Source organism: Cydia fagiglandana, chromosome 13 (assembly GCF_963556715.1).
Source record: "Cydia fagiglandana chromosome 13, ilCydFagi1.1, whole genome shotgun sequence".
NCBI lineage: Eukaryota > Metazoa > Arthropoda > Insecta > Lepidoptera > Tortricidae > Cydia > Cydia fagiglandana.
The window spans coordinates 268,697-288,993 of NC_085944.1; the positions used below are offsets into that span (position 1 = coordinate 268,697).

The 20,297-nt window shown below is 39.3% G+C and overlaps 1 protein-coding gene across 1 annotated transcript; it reads right to left on the bottom strand.

Annotated features, from left to right (window-relative positions):
• Positions 1–8,886: 8,886 nt before the first annotated feature.
• LOC134669758 (ecdysone oxidase-like) lies at positions 8,887–11,847 on the bottom strand. Its single transcript, XM_063527390.1, has 3 exons — positions 11,754–11,847; positions 11,132–11,262; positions 8,887–10,518 (listed from the first exon to the last, which is right to left on the bottom strand). The coding sequence occupies exons 1-3, from the start codon at positions 11,845–11,847 to the stop codon at positions 8,887–8,889; spliced, it is 1,857 nt and encodes a 618-aa protein (XP_063383460.1).
• Positions 11,848–20,297: the final 8,450 nt, after the last annotated feature.

Here is a 20,297-nt window from a genome sequence, read left to right on the forward strand (position 1 = left end):
GTTGTAAAACTGTGGTGGCCGAGTGGATAAGGCATCAGAGGGGTAGCGTAAGTAACTGGCGCGGGAGGTAACGGCCGACTTGTAGCTACTGGTTGTAGGAGACTGCAGGACAAAGATAACAAAGTCTTAAACAGGGTTAGGCAGCAAACACTCCTAACTATTAAACCAACACCGGCGCGGCATTTTGAGTCGAGGGTGTTTGATCAAGAGTTAAACTTTCACGCAATGTTTTCACTACATTTTACTATTACGTAGTTATAATATAATAATTTAATGTAATAGTAGTGTGACTACTTAAAATCTAAATATTTTATAATACATAATTTGATTTGTTCCCAAAGTTGTGTGAACCTCAGAATTGTATACTTAATCACGAATTAAACTTGTGGACCATATTAGTTGTAGTTAGTACAGATACCTACGATTCGAATAACTAATCTCCGAGTATCGACACAGTTTGCAGACAATGCATCTCTGCTATATCCCCAGCTTGTGAACGGATTGATATAGAACAGCGACAATATAGCCTAGGGACAACATCCATGCAGTCGAGTGCCCGAGGCAAAGGCTCAATTTCCGGCTGCCCCGCCATGTTCGACGGTCTTCTTTTTATATTAATTTCGCGAGTAAATAAGTTTTTGGCAAAAATTTCATTTTTGGTACAATGAATGAAAAAATGGTTTATCGCTGACTGTACTTTTCTTTCCACAGGCAACTAATACTCATCGAGACAATTCTAAAAACCCCAAACACATTAAGGTTTCGTTGTTTTATCACAGAGTTCCTATGACCACCTCCGGTCTCCATCATCAGATCAGCTCAATGACACCATAGTATTGCATTGTCAACCGACTTACATATCTATGCAAAATTTCAGCTCAATCGGAAACCAGGAAGTGGATCAAATTTAACTTGCAAGATTTGATTACACACAGACACAGACACGGTTTCAACGGTCAGGTGAAAGTAAATAAAAGCTTGTAAAAAATAAATAAATAGCATAGGTCAGCCATTCTCAAAGTGTGTTCCGCGGAACCCTAGGGTTCCGCAAAGCCTCTGTTGGGGTTCCGCGAAAATACTTCTAATAATAAGAAAAAAACCAGCACTTCTATAGGTATATGTAGCTCTACTATGAGTTCCGTGAATGACAGTGAGAAGTGAAGATAGTGAGAAAGTTAAGGAAAATGTATGGAGTAATTGTACAGTGCCTCTACCGGTCACGTAAAGAACTAAAAATTTCAATTTGTACCATGAGTTACAAACGTTTTTACGCGAGTTTTCCATACTTGCCTAACTTCACACCTAAAACGCTCTCTTTCTAATTATATAATGAAAACTGAGCTAGAATTATTCTGCGTAAATACTTTACGCGAGTAAACGTGACAGATGTTATGGAAAAATACGTGCGTTTCCAACGTGACATTTCTGTCAACTTGTAAACACAACAAATACGCAGATTTTTCACGAATATTAATGCAATTTTCAACGTAATATGTATAAATTTATAACAGTATGTGAACTTCAAGCAAAACTTTAAGGGATAAATCAATTAATAGTTCGATAAAAGACTGATTTAGTACAAAGGTAATGAGTTATACTTGATATCATATTTTCCTATTTCTACTGCTACATTTGCGAAAATCACATTGCTTACGAGCAGTTTTTGGTTTTAGGCAAGAAGCTGATTGAAAACAACATTTCCCTGAAAACCCGGATTGCATCATGTATGCATGCGTGCGTATGCATGTAGAAGTTACATATGTATTAAGAATTAAGGCTCAATACAAGGAGCGGTACATAGACATGTTGCTGTTTTTGTTGCTGGGTGCACATAACACATAGTAAGAATATTTACACAAGAATTGCTATGTATTTTATTAAGCATTATTATCTTAAATAAAATAAAACATACAAATGTTCTGTGAGTTTATTTATTTTTCTTTACTAAGTAAGTATTATTTTATTTTCCGTTGTTCAAATTATTGTGTTTGGTAGGTACTCGTTTTTCATGTCAACTTGGTAACAGGAAATATAAAACTTTCTTCAAAAACTTTTGCTGGTGGTTCAGAATCTGAAAATTTAAAACACATTTATTGCCAAAAACCCGCTGCGTGGGTTCATTTTGTATTGGAAATGGGGCGCTTGGCACTGAAATATACTCGAGATCATATAGGTACTATAAAATTAAGATCGCTATTAAGGTCATACGTAGGTCGTAGGGTCTGTGCGGAAAGAGAAGACTCGTAGGTATAATGTATGGGCTCCCCTAAATTTCACGACTCTTCTCTTTCCGCACACTCTATTAGATAATGTTACTTAGCAGTAGGCGGTGCGGACTGAAGCGGACCATTATAATACATACCTATTTTAATATTTTAAGATTTCTTCTCATGTGTGTACTATTTTCATCAAACGTAATAAATATGTAGCCAAAAGTAGCCTGTATAATCGCGCCGTATACTTTGCTTCCTATTTTTTAACACGCAAAGTCATAATTTTAACTCGATTATTAATGATGTTTACGTAATTATCATATTTTGCAATTTTTGTCTTGAATACAATATATTTTAATTTATACATTGTTTACTAACATTGATGTGTTTATTATTTTCGTAACTATGGCAACGTCAAATCTTTAAAAATTGTAGAATGAAGGTTGAGTCAGTAACAAAGTGACAAAATTGGTCTTAGAGCATTTAATAACTGGAGTGGCCATTGAGTGCTTACTGTTAGGATTTAGGATTAGGGTTCCAAGCAGGAAAGAAAAGCTTGTTTTAACACCATATAGGTAATGTTTATTAATCTCAAGCAAAACTACATAGTAATGGCGTCTCATACGGGAAGAAAGAACACCTACATTTGTTTTATATTGACAACCGAATAAATCAAATATCATAGTCGTAGTAGTCTCGTAGGTATACTCTTTATTTTTTTGGTGACATTATTACTTACCCCTCTGCCGAAAAACACAATTGTGCAAACTTTTGTATGGACTGACATGGCTATTTGTACGTTACGTACAAATCATGTAGAAATAGCAATACATTTGACGTCCCCTCCCCCGCAAAAATCGGCAGACTGTTTTGTAAAGAAAATGACAGCGATGACATGTCCCTTCTAAATGCTCTTAGTGGATGGTAGAGGTAAGGAATACAATCTCCATGTAATTAATAATGAAAAAGTGGCCGTCAAAAACCTTAAGAGGGAAGTATACTACGTAATCATCCATACAAAAAGAGAAAACGTTTTTCCACTTGTAAATACGAGTATCTTCCATTCTCCATGATTTTTAGTACGGTATTGATACAATGAAAAACTAGGTTTATGGGTTTTCTTTTTTTCGCTACTCTGAAGAGATTTAGAAAAATTATAATAGCTGACAGCGTGCCCACTTTTTGCAAATATTCTCCCATAAAGGAGTTTTCTCATAAAGTCATAAAGGATTCTCCTTACCTCTACCCTCCATATTCACGGCTACCATCAGTATATGTAACATTACTTTCTGTGCATCTCACTTGCACTAATTTGCGAGAGCGAGATGCATAGATAGTAAATTACGTAGAAATGAGAAAATGTGTCAATTTTGTTATTTAGTTCTATAGGTGAATCCTAGAGGCGCTGTATAAAACTCCGATATAACTCTTGCTCTGTTTTATAGTATACTTAGAAAGGGACAACATCGTTTGGAGTGGAGTGAAGTTAGGTACATAAGACCGTAAAGAAACGTAAAACGACGACACACGGCACGTTTATTCACTGAAAGTAAGTGAAAAATACTCTGCCAACTGATAGTAGAGGCACTGGTCCGCAGTGACGAACGAAAATTTTTAATTTGGGGTTCCGTCAAATATTTCGCTTTCCAAAAGGGTTCCGTCACCAAAAAAAGTTTGAGAACCGCTGGCATAGGTGTTTTCACATATCTACCTAGTCCCACAGTAAGCCCAAACGGCTTGTGTGGCGGCTAGACGACGACATATATACTTGTAACGTACAGTCAGTGATAAAAGCTCGTATCAAAAATGAAATTGTATACAAAAATCTTATTTATATTATGTAACACCTTGGACCTTCGTATTGGATCTATATCTGAATCCCTAAAATCTTTTCTCCTATCTTTGCATTCCCTAATATTGTTTGTCATAATGATCAATTGTCCTAACACTCGTATACCCTAATTTTGGTTTCAAACATTACATACAATTATTAGGACAAACCAGTTCAAGTGACTTAGGACAAATGTTGTTAGGGATTCAGAAAGACACCCTTCGTATTCATGCAAATAAACGTTTCTATTCTATTCTCAATATGCTGCACGGTCGTGGTTAGCTTATTATAACTGCATCTCACCCATTTCACATGCACTCAAGTTATTAAAGGTAACACATTGTTTGTTGAAAGCCCCGCTTCATAAGCAGACATGCCACACCCACATTTTAGATTAGTTTAACTCCAACTGGGCATGGTAAACATCCAGAAAAGTAATTTAGTCGCTAGCTCAGCTTATTCAAACTCGAAACGAAACTCGTTTAATATGAATGCATTCTCTGCAAGCTGAATACCTGGAGCATGATTCAGATCAGAATTGACAACTTTGTTTTGAATTAGTTTTAATATGACCTGGGCGATGCATTTATTAATATATTGCCAAAAGACATAAACAGGAATATAAAACTAAAAGTAACTACACTTAAAATAACTAAAACTAAAAATTCAAAATACCTATCAAAATTGTTGGGGCGATTGTCTCAGTAATGGGTGCACATCTCACGCACGACTTAGAGCCCGATTCGCATTTTGAAATAGATATCTTTTAGACATCACCAAGATACGATAACGATATGTTTATGATCTAACCCGTCTAATTTGACATTTGCGCGATTCTGGAGATACTCTTGAGCGATTTCCACAGGATACGACTCAGAGATCCTATTCACATCTAATAGATATCTTACTCTATCTAACGTAAAAGTGACATTGGTTGCCCGAATTGCGCTGCAAAAGAGAACTAGTTGATATCTAAACTATAACGTATCTAGAATGGATCTAGTACGTGTCGTCTCTTGCGAATATCTTGAAGTTCGAATACGGCAGTTACACTTTATCTTGCACCACGGAAAGCCATAAGCCGCGCGTGGCGCTGTCGCCACCTAGCGGCCATATCTGTGCTGATCGTAACAGACGCGTTTTGTTAGAGAGTGAGTCTTCTGTACATAGTGCTATTATTTATTCTGTGCCTATTTCTGTTTCTTTTAATCCTTGATCATTTCAGAGCTCTGAGGCAACCCTCAGTGCAAAAATTACAAGCAGATATTTATTTTTCCCACGTGAAATAAGTAAATTGCTATAAGACAAATAATGGAAGGCGTCGACGTCCAATTACTTCACGCAGACGGATTATACATTTCCACACCGAGTCTTTCGGTGTTATATTATATTTACACATTCATCTCCACATATCACATTTCCTAAACAAATGGGTTCCTGTTGACTCAAGCCAGAGCCCGTTACGCTTCTGACTTTATTACTTAAGGTGTCAATCCATTTTCCACTAAGAGCAGCAACCGAGACTGACTGAAATAGCAAGACAGGTTCGTACGTTTCCGTGAAAATACGAAGGAAAATAGTTATGCATAACATCTGTACTACTTTCTCTGGTGCTGCAGGTGTCCCTAAAACGTGGAACGTTCAAGGTTGCACCTATTGCCGAAAAAATGTGCGAGAGCCGACTGCGCTGGTTTGGCCACGTGATGCGAAGAGACGACCACCACATGACTAAGAGAGCCCTAAATAACATCCCCGAAAGTAGGAGGGGCAGAGGCCGCCCCCCTACGACATGGATGAGCACAGTGCCGATAGATTTGAGGACGATAGGCGCAAGCTCTGACATGACGCAAAATAGAGAAGAATGGCGCAAAATGATACGGAGAGCCGACCCCAAACCCTAGGATATGGGATAAAGGCTAAGATGATGATGATGATGAATGATGGTCTTTTACCTGTACCTACTATGTATTTGTAAATGTTGAGGTGCATTAATTGACACCGCAGGATAGTCCAATACACCGTGTGTGCAGATGCAGATGTAATGTAAACAACAACAGTGAACAGACACAATAATGGCTCTAACGCTATCAAAGGGGAATAATATTTGCACAAGGTTTATATTATAAATGAAACCTACAAGCGTATTCTTATTTTAATAACAAGTTATGAATTAGATCTGGATCAGTTATGGATCTATAATATTTTAAACTTTCGCGTTTTGAACACAGTATATTAACTCACATTATAGACGGGTCTAACGCGAATTATATTCAATTACCTTGATTTACCGACGTTTCAACACAGGTTTCACTGGTCAAGTTATGGAGTGGTGAAGTTTGGATCTGCAGATTGTTTTTAAAATCGGAATACGCATGCTACTTGTTTCGTTAAAATTCTCGTAAAAACAAAATTGTAACATTATTTCATTAATTCTAGTTTTGAATTTCAAAAAAAATCAACATTTTTTTTCAATTTACTTACATATTATAATTACTTACCCTAATTTTCTTCAACCTTTAAACATTTATTAAATCGAAATCCATATTTCGTAACTAACTGATTATCTATTAACCCTCGTCAGTCAAAGGTTGGCTATCTCTAACCTGATTAGAACAAATGGTCCCCGGAGGAGCAATAACGGCTTATCAAAAGCATCCCGATTTTTTTGTAATTTGCCGAAATCCCGCTAGATGGCGGTGGTTGAAGGTACTTTATTTTACGTGGATTTAATACAAGTGGTGTAATTCCTATTGCTTGTAGAATGTTGCCAAGTTTGAATGCTCTAACCAGGACTAATACCTAACACAATTTTGAAATACGAAAAATGAATGTCTTAGTGCCACTTGTTTGGGGGTTTGGGGTTAACCGGTTAAACCGTTAAGCCAGTGTCAAATTGTACTGGTAACCATGGTAACTCAAGTGCAAGTGGCCCTCGCTATCGCTCCAGCAACATAATTCGCGCCAATGTAAATGTGTTATATGAATGACATCTGCAACTGCACTACTGAAGCGGCGCGGCGTCGTTGTTGCTGCCATTGTATTGGACCGTGCGCGTTGGAGAGCCTGCCATCTTGTGGCCTGAATCGGAAACATAATATGTGCACATGTCCATTGCCAAATCAAGGTGCTACCATCTACAGTTCTCGTAGGTACGTTTCCTTGTGCACAGTAGGTTCTGCCATCTTGTGGGCTACATCGGAAGCATAAACGTCACATTTACGCCTCGCGCCAAAAATCTGACGGCTACAATGCTGCCCCCTATAGTTCATGCACGCTGCCTATAAAGATAAAGTGAGTGACGGTATGAACGTCATAACCAGCAGTAATTCAGCTGCAGTTGACATCGGAACGCCAGCGCTACCTTAAAGAGTGTTCTCCCTGCGTGTGATGAATGTACATTTAGTTCCTAGCACGTCATTGATAATTTGCTGTTTTTAATGTGTATTGCTAGTTTCTATTAGCAGCTACAGCTACCTTGGTGTCACTTTATACAGATTGCAGAAACACATGACTCGCTCTCGCTCGCGTAACTAATAAGAACAGGAAAACAGCAGTTACCGAGACTTGAACTGCCAGGAATTTCATTATTGCTGGCCTGATGAATGGCTCAGCAGTGGGACGGCAATCCTACAGCTTTATAAAGGGAGATAATAAAAATGCAATTTTGGAAAGTTTACCCATATTTCGTAGTTATACTTTTAAACTCCATTTTTTAATCGTGAGGGGCTACCCAATGAAACATTTTTAAACAATAAATCCTAATATTGGTTAGAGAGACGATAGTATAAATAAAAGAGAGTCAAACACAAAACTGTGTTCGCGTCTTTCCTGTAGACATACACAAAAGCCCTACGAGGGGCGGCGCGCGAGGCCGTGGCGGGCCTGCTGGCAGCGGCCCGCGACCCCGGCGCGGTAGTGGCCGCGCTGGACGCGCGTTTCGGCCGTCCCGAGTAGGGCGCGTGATAACCTAGCTAAATTTTCAGTAGGCGAGAAACTATCTGCTTTAATAACTATGATAAAATCATTACCTACAAACTGTTATCTATTGTCCACAGGAGAGAAAACTGTACAATTCTGACGAACACACAAGTTAATTATTAAACAAAATAACCATTACAATTTGGTTTAAACCATGACTTTAGATATTACGTTTGTGCTATGGGCTTGTCTGTGATTCAGTTATTTACCAACCTCACTATATGAAAAGAAATCGTATTTAAATAGAGAAATCGTATTTGAAGCTTTACCTTTAGCTTTACCTTTCCTTACCTAGTTCGTTTGTTCAATTCCAGTTTGCTAACAATTCCGCGAATATGGAAATCACGCGCGAGTTCAGTCGAAATGAGATACTGAATTATTTCGGCAAAGCCTATACCTGCAAGGCTGGGTATTTCATATTCTTTCTCGTTATAAAGGAGTTGCTTTTCAAAACGTAATTGACGTATATTTTCTTTTTTGTTTCCAAGTATTGGTGTATAACGGTACCTAAATAAGTATGATGAATTAAAGTTTTGCAAGTATGATTTGAGATGAAATTGCCAACTTCTCGCTAAAACCCACTTAGCTAGTTTAACCATATATTTCAAAGGGTTATTACTTCAAACAAAAGGCTATCGACATGATCTAGAGTCTAGATCTAGATTCTAGACGAATGAAATTTGGTTGATAAGCTTGTCAATGGGCAACCCTTAATTATGGTAAAATCTTACGAGTATTCTAACGCAAATTGTATGTCACCTGAGGCACAAGTATTTTTTTTCTTTCATATCATCTCGATAGCGATATAAGGAAGCAGTTCATTGAAAAAATTAAAGAATTCATAACAGGTTTTATCGGACAAATTTATTTTTCTGCTTCGCAATTCAAGATGAAGTCAGCTACGCGTTCGCCGATGGCGATGGCGGAAGCAGCGGTATTGGCGCGGGGCAGCTCCGGCAGCGCGCTGAGGTCGGCCACGCGCAGCCGCTCCACCCCTCGCACGCGCAGCTGTTCATCTAACACAGCTCCTAGCCGCGCAGTCCCCACCGCATGGAACACCGAGTACGTCATATGTCTACAGTAGCACGTCCAGTACCCTTCGCGGTCATCTTCATACTCTGGACATCCATCAAACTTCAAGTGCAGAAGAGACGCGTTGTGCGCCTTATATTCCGGCGTTTCAGCCAGATGCTCTAGAATCGTAATGCTACGGAGCATTTCCTCTATATCTCTGTCGTCGCTCAGGTAATTTGGGAATATAGCAGGATCATCAGTAGGATCCGTGCTCTTGAGTCGTATAGTGCCACGAGAATACGGCCGTAGTACCACAGGCGATACAACGAGTAGGGCTTTGTGGACGTTAGCGGCACTCAGCTGACGAACGACGTCTAATTTCAAACCGATCGCTTGTTGAACGACGAGCTCGATGCTCTGCAACAGATTGCGGTCAATAAAGGCATTGATTATTTGCAGCGACGGGAGTTCGCAGTCGGAACTGTTATGAGTGAGTTTCCGCTGTTCAAAGTCGTAGCATTTGGTGTTTATCAGCGCGGTGGCGTCTGTCAGACCGTCGGAGGCGAGAGGTCCATCTTTTGTGGCCAGCCACTGCACGCCCTGCGCGCCTTTCGTTCCAATGACGAAAGGATTCAGAACGGGAATGCCGAGACCCGGATCAGCTTGTATAATACAGAGTGGTAAAACGTGGTCGCTCATGTTATCGCCGACAGGCAAATCGACGCGCACGGGGATCCTCAAGCTTTTCAAATGGGCGGCGTGTCCTATACCGGACAACATTAGTATCTGAGGGGTACCGATCGCCCCCGCTGAGAGAATTACTTCTTTCCTTGCGTAAAGACTAAGTTCCTTTTTGACTAATCCCAGCAAATCCAGTTTGTTTTGAGTTATGACCGTAATTCCGATTGCGCTATTGTTCTCATCCAGGATGACACTAGTGCAACGTGTGCGTTTCGCCACTTTCAATGCTTTTTTGACATCTTTGTGTGTGAGATATCCACGCGCAGTGCTCATACGTACGCCTTTGTGCACATATCCCACCACTTGAGTCACCCCAATTTGCGATTTAGCGTTTACATCTGGATTGAAAGGGATATCTAAAAGTTGAAGACTTTTAATTATTCTCGAATGCCACGAGTTTTCGGAGTCGGCGAAGAAACCTACCTTCATAGTCCCGTTGGTGTTGTGATAGGGAATAGAAGTGGGTGGTAGCTCGTCCAAGTCCTGCAAGCCCTCGTATTTAAGGAAGTACGGTTTGACGTCGTTCCAAGCCCAGCCATCGATGCAGAGATCGTCGTAATCTCTTGGATTTCCTCGCGTGTACATCATGTAATTGATGCTTGTGGAGCCGCCGAGACACTTGCCGCGGCTGAAGCGGCACGCGTTGTTATCTCGTGCAGAGAGGCAGGAGACATTATTGGGTATAGTTGGGTATTGCCAGTCTATGTTTGAACCGAGCAGTCCCATGGCAGCTCCGGGGATCTGGGGGGGTAAGAAAATAAGTAGCTATTCAAATAAAATTGTTTTAAAATTATACAGGTAATAAAATATCTGGCTAAGCTGTTTCCAAATGGGCACCCTTTTTGGCAAGCTGTTTCCCCTGTGTAACAGGTTAATAAGCCCCTAAGATATGAAGGCTGGACGTTACGAAGGATGCGATGTCATTGCGATTCATTGGTCGTTATTGAACATGCTAAGAGGAGGATGAAATGTCGGAAAGCAACTTTGGTCACTTGTCTCCAGAGTGAAACAGATTATTAAGTCGCGGTCATTCCTGCAGCTGCAGCATCCCTGCTGCGCCGTGTGCATGGCAGTCCCAACAGCATCCTTCGCATGATAGCGGAGAGGGTTGACTGTCCCTACTTGCTGCACTGTGAGGGATTGCATTCCCCCATCAGTGTTGTTTTGTTTTAAATTTTCATGTACCTACTAACCCCTTAGTTTGTAAGCTCTACTAATAAAATAAAATGTGTCCATATGTTACACGAAATAAAAATATTCATTCATTCATTCATTACACATATTTTTTGTATTTTTTGTATGGGAGCGCGATCCTTTACGTCAGTAGCGTCAAGTGGGATGACTGTAAGCTTACATCACTGAGCAGATTGGGGTCATCTCCGGCTTCCACCAGCAGGACGTCGTGGCCAGCCATGGCCAGCCGCGACGCTGCCGGGATACCACCTCCGCCAGCGCCAACCACAATGTAGTCAAACTTCTGCCCATCTGTAAGAAGGGAATGTCTTAGCTCCTTTGTCTAGAATGAATTCCTGAAGAGATCTGGGGGCCTAGCCCAGATGACAATCGTACATCAAAAACGCCTAACGAAAAGAAATAATGTATCGGGATGACAGATGCTACGAAAAGTCACGTGACTGCTTCTATACATTGGCGTATCCATCAGAGATTGTCATCTTGGAGACCTCCTGGTTTCTATGTTGTGGTATCAATTGAAATGTTCGAGGTTAGATTTGCTGGTCCACATGGATTTGTATGACACCATGGAACGTGCCCATCATTCATGACATGGTAGCATCTTTCTCTTACATGACCAAGTTACATTTCAAATGCGTCTACAAAATTCTTTCTTCCTATTTATTACAACTGACATTCGAAACAAGGTTGCGCTTGCGTTCTTTGTATGGAATTCGCCCTACTAGCGCCATCTGTAAGATGCTGTGCACGACGTTGACAGACACAGAGGAGACGCCACATACCCCTTAGGTTAACGGAACGGGGCAGCGCGGTAGCGACCAGCGCCAGACTGTCCCCCACCAGAGCCAGGAGGAACCACGGCAGCAGACGCAGCATGATGACCCTGAAGGAATATTGAGAACACTTAGGTACATTCTGACAACATCAACGCTCTTAATTGACCATGGGTTAGTTGATCATGTCTTAAGAGTCGAGAACCCGCCGCCAAATAGCCGCTCCCATACAATCGAAGTTACGCTCTCATTACGACGTAACATATGCCTTTTTACGCTTGGTTTTTTTCGTTTCTAATAAGTGTTACACACAGAAAATATAGCGGGTAAAAGCTTTGTATGTGAAATTTCTACTCGCTCTAAATTCTTTTTATTAATTCGGTATTATTTCTACTAAATTCAATTTTGTTGCTCGCTACAATTAAGAACTTTAAAAGTTCCATTGGTACCTACTATAAAGACTCGGTCGAAAGATTACCGACTTAAGTATAAAACTTTTAGAAAAATCGTCTTTCGACCTCGTAATAAATCTCGAGTCCATTAACGCGCCCCTTTTCAGTGACTTGACAAAAAAGGGGTTAACCTAAGGCTAATTCTACTTATAATTACATTTAAAAGCTTCTGGCTTTCTTATCTAAGTAAATAGAGTTATACAAACTGAAGTTTCAAAGTCCTCAAACAATACGGAAAGAATCTTTGTAGCTTGATAAAGAGGGGTCAGACATGAAAGGGTTAAGTTTGTTTGAGGTAAGATCTATGAGGCTCGGGATTTTTTTTACTTTTCATTGCATTTTTTTATTCCATTTGAATCCTGTAAGCTGTCTATCTTTGACATTTAGCTGGAGATTGTATCTTTAGTAGTCGTGCGTGGTGCGATATCATTTGATACGCCCATTTCAACTGAGCCTTCATCCTGACTCTGTATGTATATTATGCATAGTTCTAGCTATTTAGATGCAGATGTAGGAATTACGCTCACATGAGTAAAAAGTTTGTAATAGAAGTGAGAATTCTAAATTTAAAATGACACTAGAGTTAGACCAAGATAAGTCTACGACGATTTTGATAGCACACGCAGCGCAAGTGTTATTTATACATCATAATTTCATAGAAGTCTGACGCTTAAAATAACACTTGCACTGCGTGTGCTATCAAAATCATTGCAGACTTAATCTTGGTCTATCTCCAATATTTTCATCCCTTTACACTTGCTCTTTGGTGTAAAGTGGGTCGGGTTTAAGGTATTATTTCCACCGGCGTGAGGCATTTGTCAAAGACCTCATGAGGGCGTAATGAGGCCCTTTATTTTACGGCCCGTTAATGCCGACAATATTTATTGCGGAGCTAAAAATGTCGTCAGTATACCGTCGCATGCTCGTTATGTTGTTATGATGAAAGGGCGAGTCAAGCACTAGGGAGACACGCATGCTTAGCGAATATCACAACTACAAGCCATTCACTTGTGATGTCAAAGATATATACATGGTGGAACATTTCTAGAGACTGAGCTGAAAGGATAGTGCAGTTATCTAAGTGATATACAATCGAGTTATTATAATCGTAAAGCTGGATTAAAAATTAAAACAAAATCATTAAAATGTAATAAATATTTTGAATAATTTTACGGTTTAGACTCACTTGTTTCTCACTTTTCGTTGTTGAAAATATTTTGTTTGGCCCACCCTCCTGTTTCAAAGATAGAGCAAACTTTTGTAATATATCATGTTCACTTGAATGGCTTTAGGCTTTGTGGAGAATAAAGAAAACTATAAAAACGTCACAATTTTGGTCTTAAGAATTCGGGAAAAATGAAAGATATAAAAACCGGGCAAGTGCGAGTCGGCCTCGCGCACGAAGGGTTCCGTACCATAAAGCAAAAAAAAAACCGGAAAAAAATGCAAAAAGAAAACGGTCACCCATCCAAGTACTGACCACGCCCGACGTTGCTTAACTTTGGTCAAAAATCACGTTTGCTGTATGGGAGCCCCACTTAAATCTTTATTTTATCCTGTTTTTAGTATTTGTTGTTATAGCGGCAACAGAAATACATCATCTGTGAAAATTTAAACTGTCTAGCTATCACGGTTCGTGAGATACAGCCTGGTGACAGACGGACGGACGGACGGACGGACGGACGGACGGACAGCGAAGTCTTAGTAATAGGGTCCCGTTTTACCCTTTGGGTACGGAACCCTAAAAATGACTCATTTTTGGTCATAACAATGGCCACTTTTTAGGGTTCCGTACCCAAAGGGTAAAACGGGACCCTATTACTAAGACTTCGCTGTCCGTCCGTCCGTCCGTCCGTCCGTCCGTCCGTCCGTCCGTCTGTCACCAGGCTGTATCTCACGAACCGTGATAGCTAGGCAGTTGAAATTTTCACAGATGATGTATTTCTGTTGCCGCTATAACAACAAATACTAAAAACAGAATAAAATAAAGATTTAAATGGGGCTCCCATACAACAAACGTGATTTTTGACCAAAGTTAAGCAACGTCGGGAGGGGTAAGTACTTGGATGGGTGACCGTTTTCTTTTTGCTTTTTTTTGTTTTTTTTTTACATTATGGTACGGAACCCTTCGTGCGCGAGTCCGACTCGCACTTGCCCGGTTTTTTACACTTCAGCGCACCACTAAAAGTGATCGATAAGGCGGCTGATGACAAACGTGATCCTGTTTTGACGTACTTACAGTGGCCCAAAGGATAAGGACAAAGAATAAGGAATAATTTTCTAACTTACTTCACCACTACACGTCTTTTCCAAAATGCCATTAAAAATAAAAGTGAAACATATTTTCCTTTAAAATATTTTCATTCGGCATTGATACACGAACTTTGTGAAAAATATCAACAAGATCACATTTTTTTTTTCCAGACTTCTTGTAATTGTACGATGAAACAGGTGCTTTCGACATTTAAAAAAATAAGAACTTTAAAGGGTTTCGTTATTGAAACCGATACCTTCAATTTCTAAACCTGGAGTAATCCTGCAAAATGATCCTAAGACTTAGGCACAAAACTTTGGACCTTAGTTCATAATGAGTCTAGATAAATGAGTTCATTAAGGAACGCTGGAGCGGAGGTGCCCTTTCAGTCTCAACGTTTTCTAGTGTCTCGACTTACGGCCCGATCCGGATTTTGAAATAGACATCTATTAGATATATGTTTAAAATCTAACCTGTCAAATTTGACATTTGCGCGATTCTGGAGATACTCTGGAACGATTTCTTCTTCTTCGATTCTTACGCTATCTAACGTAAAAGTGACATTGGTTGCCCGAATTGCGCTGCAAAAGAGAACTAGTTGATATCTAAACTATAACCTATGTAGAATGGATCTAGTACGTGTCGTCTCTTGTGAATATCTTGAAGTTCGAATACGGCAGTTAATCTCGTCTAATCAAGGCGTCTCGAAGTGTCTTTACAAAGTACTATGCTATTGGAGAATAATCTTGGAAGGGTTCAGTTGATTGTGCTGCTGAACCCGGCAATTTATACTTCAATTTTACTGAAAAATAAGATGGTAAGGTCACAGAATAAGTAATAGTATTATCATACAGAACGGACACGCACCGCCCCGCCCCGACTCTGATTACCTCGCCCCGCGACTGAGTTCTGACGGACACCTGACGTACGCTCAGTTCGGCTAGCGACGCCGCGACGCGATGACGCAACGTTCAAAATGCCGGTGTATTCTGCGATGTACGGGTAGTACGGATACCTACTTATGGTAGAAATGAATAATAATATAGTTTTCCAAAGAGACGAAATATGTATCAGTAAATAAGGCTATACCTACTTTTGCGTAATAATAATAATATCATTTGAATTAAAACCCGTTCGTTGGATTTGTGAATGTTAAGCCAACATTTAATATTTAAAGTACCAAAGGTAACTAGACCTTCTACACAGATATTCCTCGTAAATGTTTTATTTTTAGTTTAACACTCTTTTCACAAAAAAGAACTTGTTGGTCGCGGAACATTCGCGTTTGATTTTTAAATTAATTTTAAGAATTTAAGAAATAATTATGTATGTTATATAAAATAATCAATAGGCATCAACAATACATCATCATCATCTCAGCCTATATACGTCCCACTGCTGGGCACAGGCCTCCTCTCGAGCGCGAGAGGGCTTGGGCTATAGTCCCCACGCTAGCCCAATGCGGATTGGGGACTTCACATACAACTTTGAATTTCTTCGCAGATGTATGCAGGTTTCCTCACGATGTTTTCCTTCACCGAAAAGCGACTGGTAAATATCAAATGATATTTCGTACATAAGTTCCTAAAAACTCATTGGTACGAGCCGGGGTTTGAACCCGCGACCTCCGGATTGTAAGTCGCACGCTCTTACCGCTAGGCCACCAGCGCTCATCAACAATAAGGTACATTTAATAATGGCGTGTTGAAAGTCCAAGTACGTGCAGGACTATAAACTGACAAAGCCAATTCAACAATTGGAGCGAAATAAAACATAAACCTATATTTTGTTAAACATAAACCTATATTTTGTTTTTTTACGTATTTCGGTCGAATTATGCAACGCAGCGGGCCGCTCGTCGTGTCCTTCGGCCGGCCTCGGCAAACCTCGGCTTCACCTTCCCCGCGCGCCGCACGAGTCAGCCCTAAGCCACTTACCCACACAATGACGCGTGTACAGACGTGCCGTGCACACATATAAACGCAAATGATTTTCGATGTATGGCGTGTCCGCCCTGTGGTAAGGTTTACTCGGGTAATTCCGAATGTCGAAAACTGTCTGATAATTCCGAAATTAGACTTTTATTATGATGGAATTAAGGGTGATTTTCATCTGAATTTCGGAATTATCCGACATTCGGTATTACCCGAATACACCTTACTTACCAAAATATGTACAAAAATTGACTCATTTGGAAGAAAGCGTTAAACTCATTTAGTTTATTTAAATAGTTTTGAATAAAATAGTAGTAGAAACAAATCGTCAAATCTTGGCGATAAATATTATTTCCATAGAGCTTTTAATGGACCAGTGTGTTTTCCTATGACAGCAAATCACTATATTGAAACGATTGTAACAAACTATAATCTGAAAGTTGTATTTTTATAGGTATCCATGGCACCCTTTGGTCTCCATCAAATGTTATTTTCATCGAAAATACATAAATTGGTAAATATCTGAACTAAATTTTATGTTAATTCGTTTTAATATTTACTTGCACCATTTGATATAAATAACTAGAAAAATAAATCAAAAAAAGCATTGCAATTTATATATGTTCAGTTTTATAAAATAACTAATCTATTTATACACCGTATACATATAAAAGACTCAGAGAGTTTTACTAACGTACTATATTTATCCAATACTTACTGACAGGTCAATTATCTTTATACCATCAACGTGCGGTCACGTAACGAAATAGGTCACAATATTTTCCGTTTTCCTTTACTGAGCCTTTCGTCTTCGGCCATAACGCGACATGTTGTTATTTGCGATATCAATCCTGGAGGCCGATGCTGATATCACAATTTGTTATTGATGTTATTAGGCATCCCACGTGCATTATTATTGATAATATCCATAACAAATAAATGCCTTACCAGCATTCGAACCCGGAACTTCCTGATTCGTAGGGCTACCGACTAGGATAGGAGGCCATCAAATTAGTCGATAGGTAAATAAACGTTACACTGCTGTTTACGTAGAAAACATTTTAAGAATCGAGTATTGCGACCTCAAGCTCACTGTCGATTTGGGGCTTAGTAAACGGACAGCTAGGGTGACAAATTGGATTGTCCCCAAGAAAACTGTCTCCCGAATAAAGTGGTGACATGTTTTCGTTTAAGAAGGTTATTTGCTGTGATGTGGCTATCATATGGCTATATTTATGTGTAGGTTTTTCTCATAATGGCCGCTCGCTTGCTGCTCGCTGTGGATGGCAGTTCGCTAAAGGACATTAAATGCAGAATTCGATTCTATTCGCTAAAACCAACATGCTTTACTGCGGGACCAAGGACCAACCAAGAAATCACAAACAACACGGTGACATTTTTTTTACTGTGGCATATTGTTGATAATTTTAATAAAACGTATCTTAAAACTAAATGAGAATATCTTACAGAATATTATAATATAATAATAAAAATAACATTAAAAAACGTGTAAGTAAGAAAAATATCTGTTTCTTTTCAGCGTATGTTTGAATGAATTAATTAATGAAAATATTTATTTTCAGGCAACTATTGGCCCATAGATGAATACCTTAAATCTAGCATACATATTATTACATAATATATTTTAAAACTACAAACACACAATTATTATTATGCTTGAGTTTTCCTGTAGGTATATTAAACACCTCCATATATGTATAATTAATACTATAGATACACATAAGTCATATAGGCAGAGATGGTAATAATTGTTACATTGTAAAATAAATGTAAGCTAACTTATACCTTACACCTACTTCTGTAATGCTTCAATACTGACCTTATTACACTTTATGTGAGGACGAAAAATTCATAGAACACGCATTTAATATCTATCACGATCTCATAATTACTGTAACTATACGATACTTAATACGATGACAACCACTAATTTGACAAAACAAGAGCTAAATGCCGCAGTATATGGCAACATACATCTTTTGTACCTACTATTTATGTCGTGAGGAACCACGGTCGTCTTCCGGGGGTCGGTATAAAAGGCTGACCATTTTGACGAAATCAATGGGACTGCCTTGAGCTTGTTGTTGAAAACTAAACAGGCCAATTCGAACGTACCCTGACATCACTCATCATTGGCCTTTGCGTCTGTTGCAGACTATTTATAGTGTAACATACATTACACCGCCTGGGACGGAATTAAGGAAACGTAGGGATGCCCAGCAACTGCATTATCCTCTCGCGGCTCGATTCGGGAAATGAATTAGAGACTCACTAGATATGAAATAGTAAAGATATGTGACGTTCCACGGAAAAGGGTACCTTATGGCGGCTGGCGCCGCTATTCGGGAAATGAATTAGAGATTCATATGAAATAGTGAAGATATGTGACGTTCCACGGAAAAAGGTACCTAATGGCGATCGGCGCTTACGTCGTATAGCGCCGCAATAATATTAGAGCGGCGTTAATAATAGCGTAAGCGCCAACCGCTATACCATACCAGTGGGACGTCACATATCTTTACTATATCGTATCTAGTTAATCTCTAATTCATTTCCCGATTCGCGCCGACTGTCTTATCGCACAGGAAAGGCGAGCCAATACTTGTGGAGACAGGTCGGCTGCAGGAATCTGCGGCTTATTTCAGGTTGGACCCTACTCGCGCCTACTACACCTACTACACCTTATAAAGTCCCTTGTCCCGTCTGTCTGTTTGTGTGTATGTATGTTCGCAATAAACTCGAAACTACTGAACGGACTTTATAGTGATTCTTGAGGAAGGTTTATGTGTATAATTATTTTTTTGAGGTTTTGTGTAACCCGTGCGAAGCCGGGGAGGGTCGCTAGTCAGAATTATATTTGAATCATGTTATTTAGCTAGTTTGTATAACATATTTGGTTTGACAAATGTACGAGTAGACTAGACAAAATATCTTGTTTTGTATAAATAAACTTTTTAGTTTTTAACTAGCTTTTAAGAACAGTGCTACAACCTTGCAGGGTGACCAACCCTTTATGTAACACCTTTTATATCCATGGTTTTTCGCAGGAAATAAATTAAATGAAATGAAATGACTTTGAAATCATGTATATGTAGTTTTACAGCTCCTATAATGGGATTGGGCCAAATACCACTATTTTTTTACATCTGTGGAGTCACAACATAGTGTGTTGTATACCTTATCTCATGGTAAATTCAATTAACAAAACACATTCTAGTTTTCATCAAGTATTAATTAATTGAAATTTAATAAATTAACTCACCTCTCTTAGCGAAGTTGTTAAGAATTCGTAGTGGTATTTTTTTTCAGTGGCAGGACAACTTTTGGGTTGACGCCAATTTCTTAAAAAGCAACAAAATTTAATGAAACTTCAAACTGAAACAGCTCTAGGACTCTTATTTATTTATGATAATATACAGCCAGTGTTTATAAACTACTTTTAGATACTTATTTTAGAGGAATTATGTTTTTTTGTCCCATTACTGGTTCCACGCCCATTATAGGGTATACTACTATACCTATCCTTTAGACATTCATAAAGTAAATTTATAATAAGTATATAAAGAAAGAGCGGTGTCTTCTTTTCACGATTTCTAGGTATATTGAATGGGTATAATTCTTAGGTTTTACCAAACCTTTAAATTTAAAATCCCAGTTCCAATAGCCGGCATTCTGTAAACCCGTGACGCCCGGAGCTGGAATATCGCAAATCTTCCCGACATATTTACACAGATGAAACTTGTGCCGTGTCACGTCCTCGGTCCGAGGGAATGCAGCTTTGAGGGACGCGGACGTGAGATTGGAAATCACATACTTAAGGAGGCATTTGCGGGCATGCCTAAGTATACATATTATGTAGGTATCGATCTCATCCCTGAGCACTGAACGGCTT

Excerpts from the sequence above, each read along its gene's own strand:
- LOC134669758 (XM_063527390.1), bottom strand. The coding sequence starts at position 11,847 with ATGCTGCGTCTGCTGCCGTGGTTCCTCCTGGCTCTGGTGGGGGACAGT. Across the intron at positions 11,263-11,753 it reads CCGTTCCGTTAACCTAAGGG|ATGGGCAGAAGTTTGACTAC; the intron begins GTATGTGGCGTC and ends CCCTTCTTACAG. Across the intron at positions 10,519-11,131 it reads ACCCCAATCTGCTCAGTGAT|ATCCCCGGAGCTGCCATGGG; the intron begins GTAAGCTTACAG and ends TTACCCCCCCAG.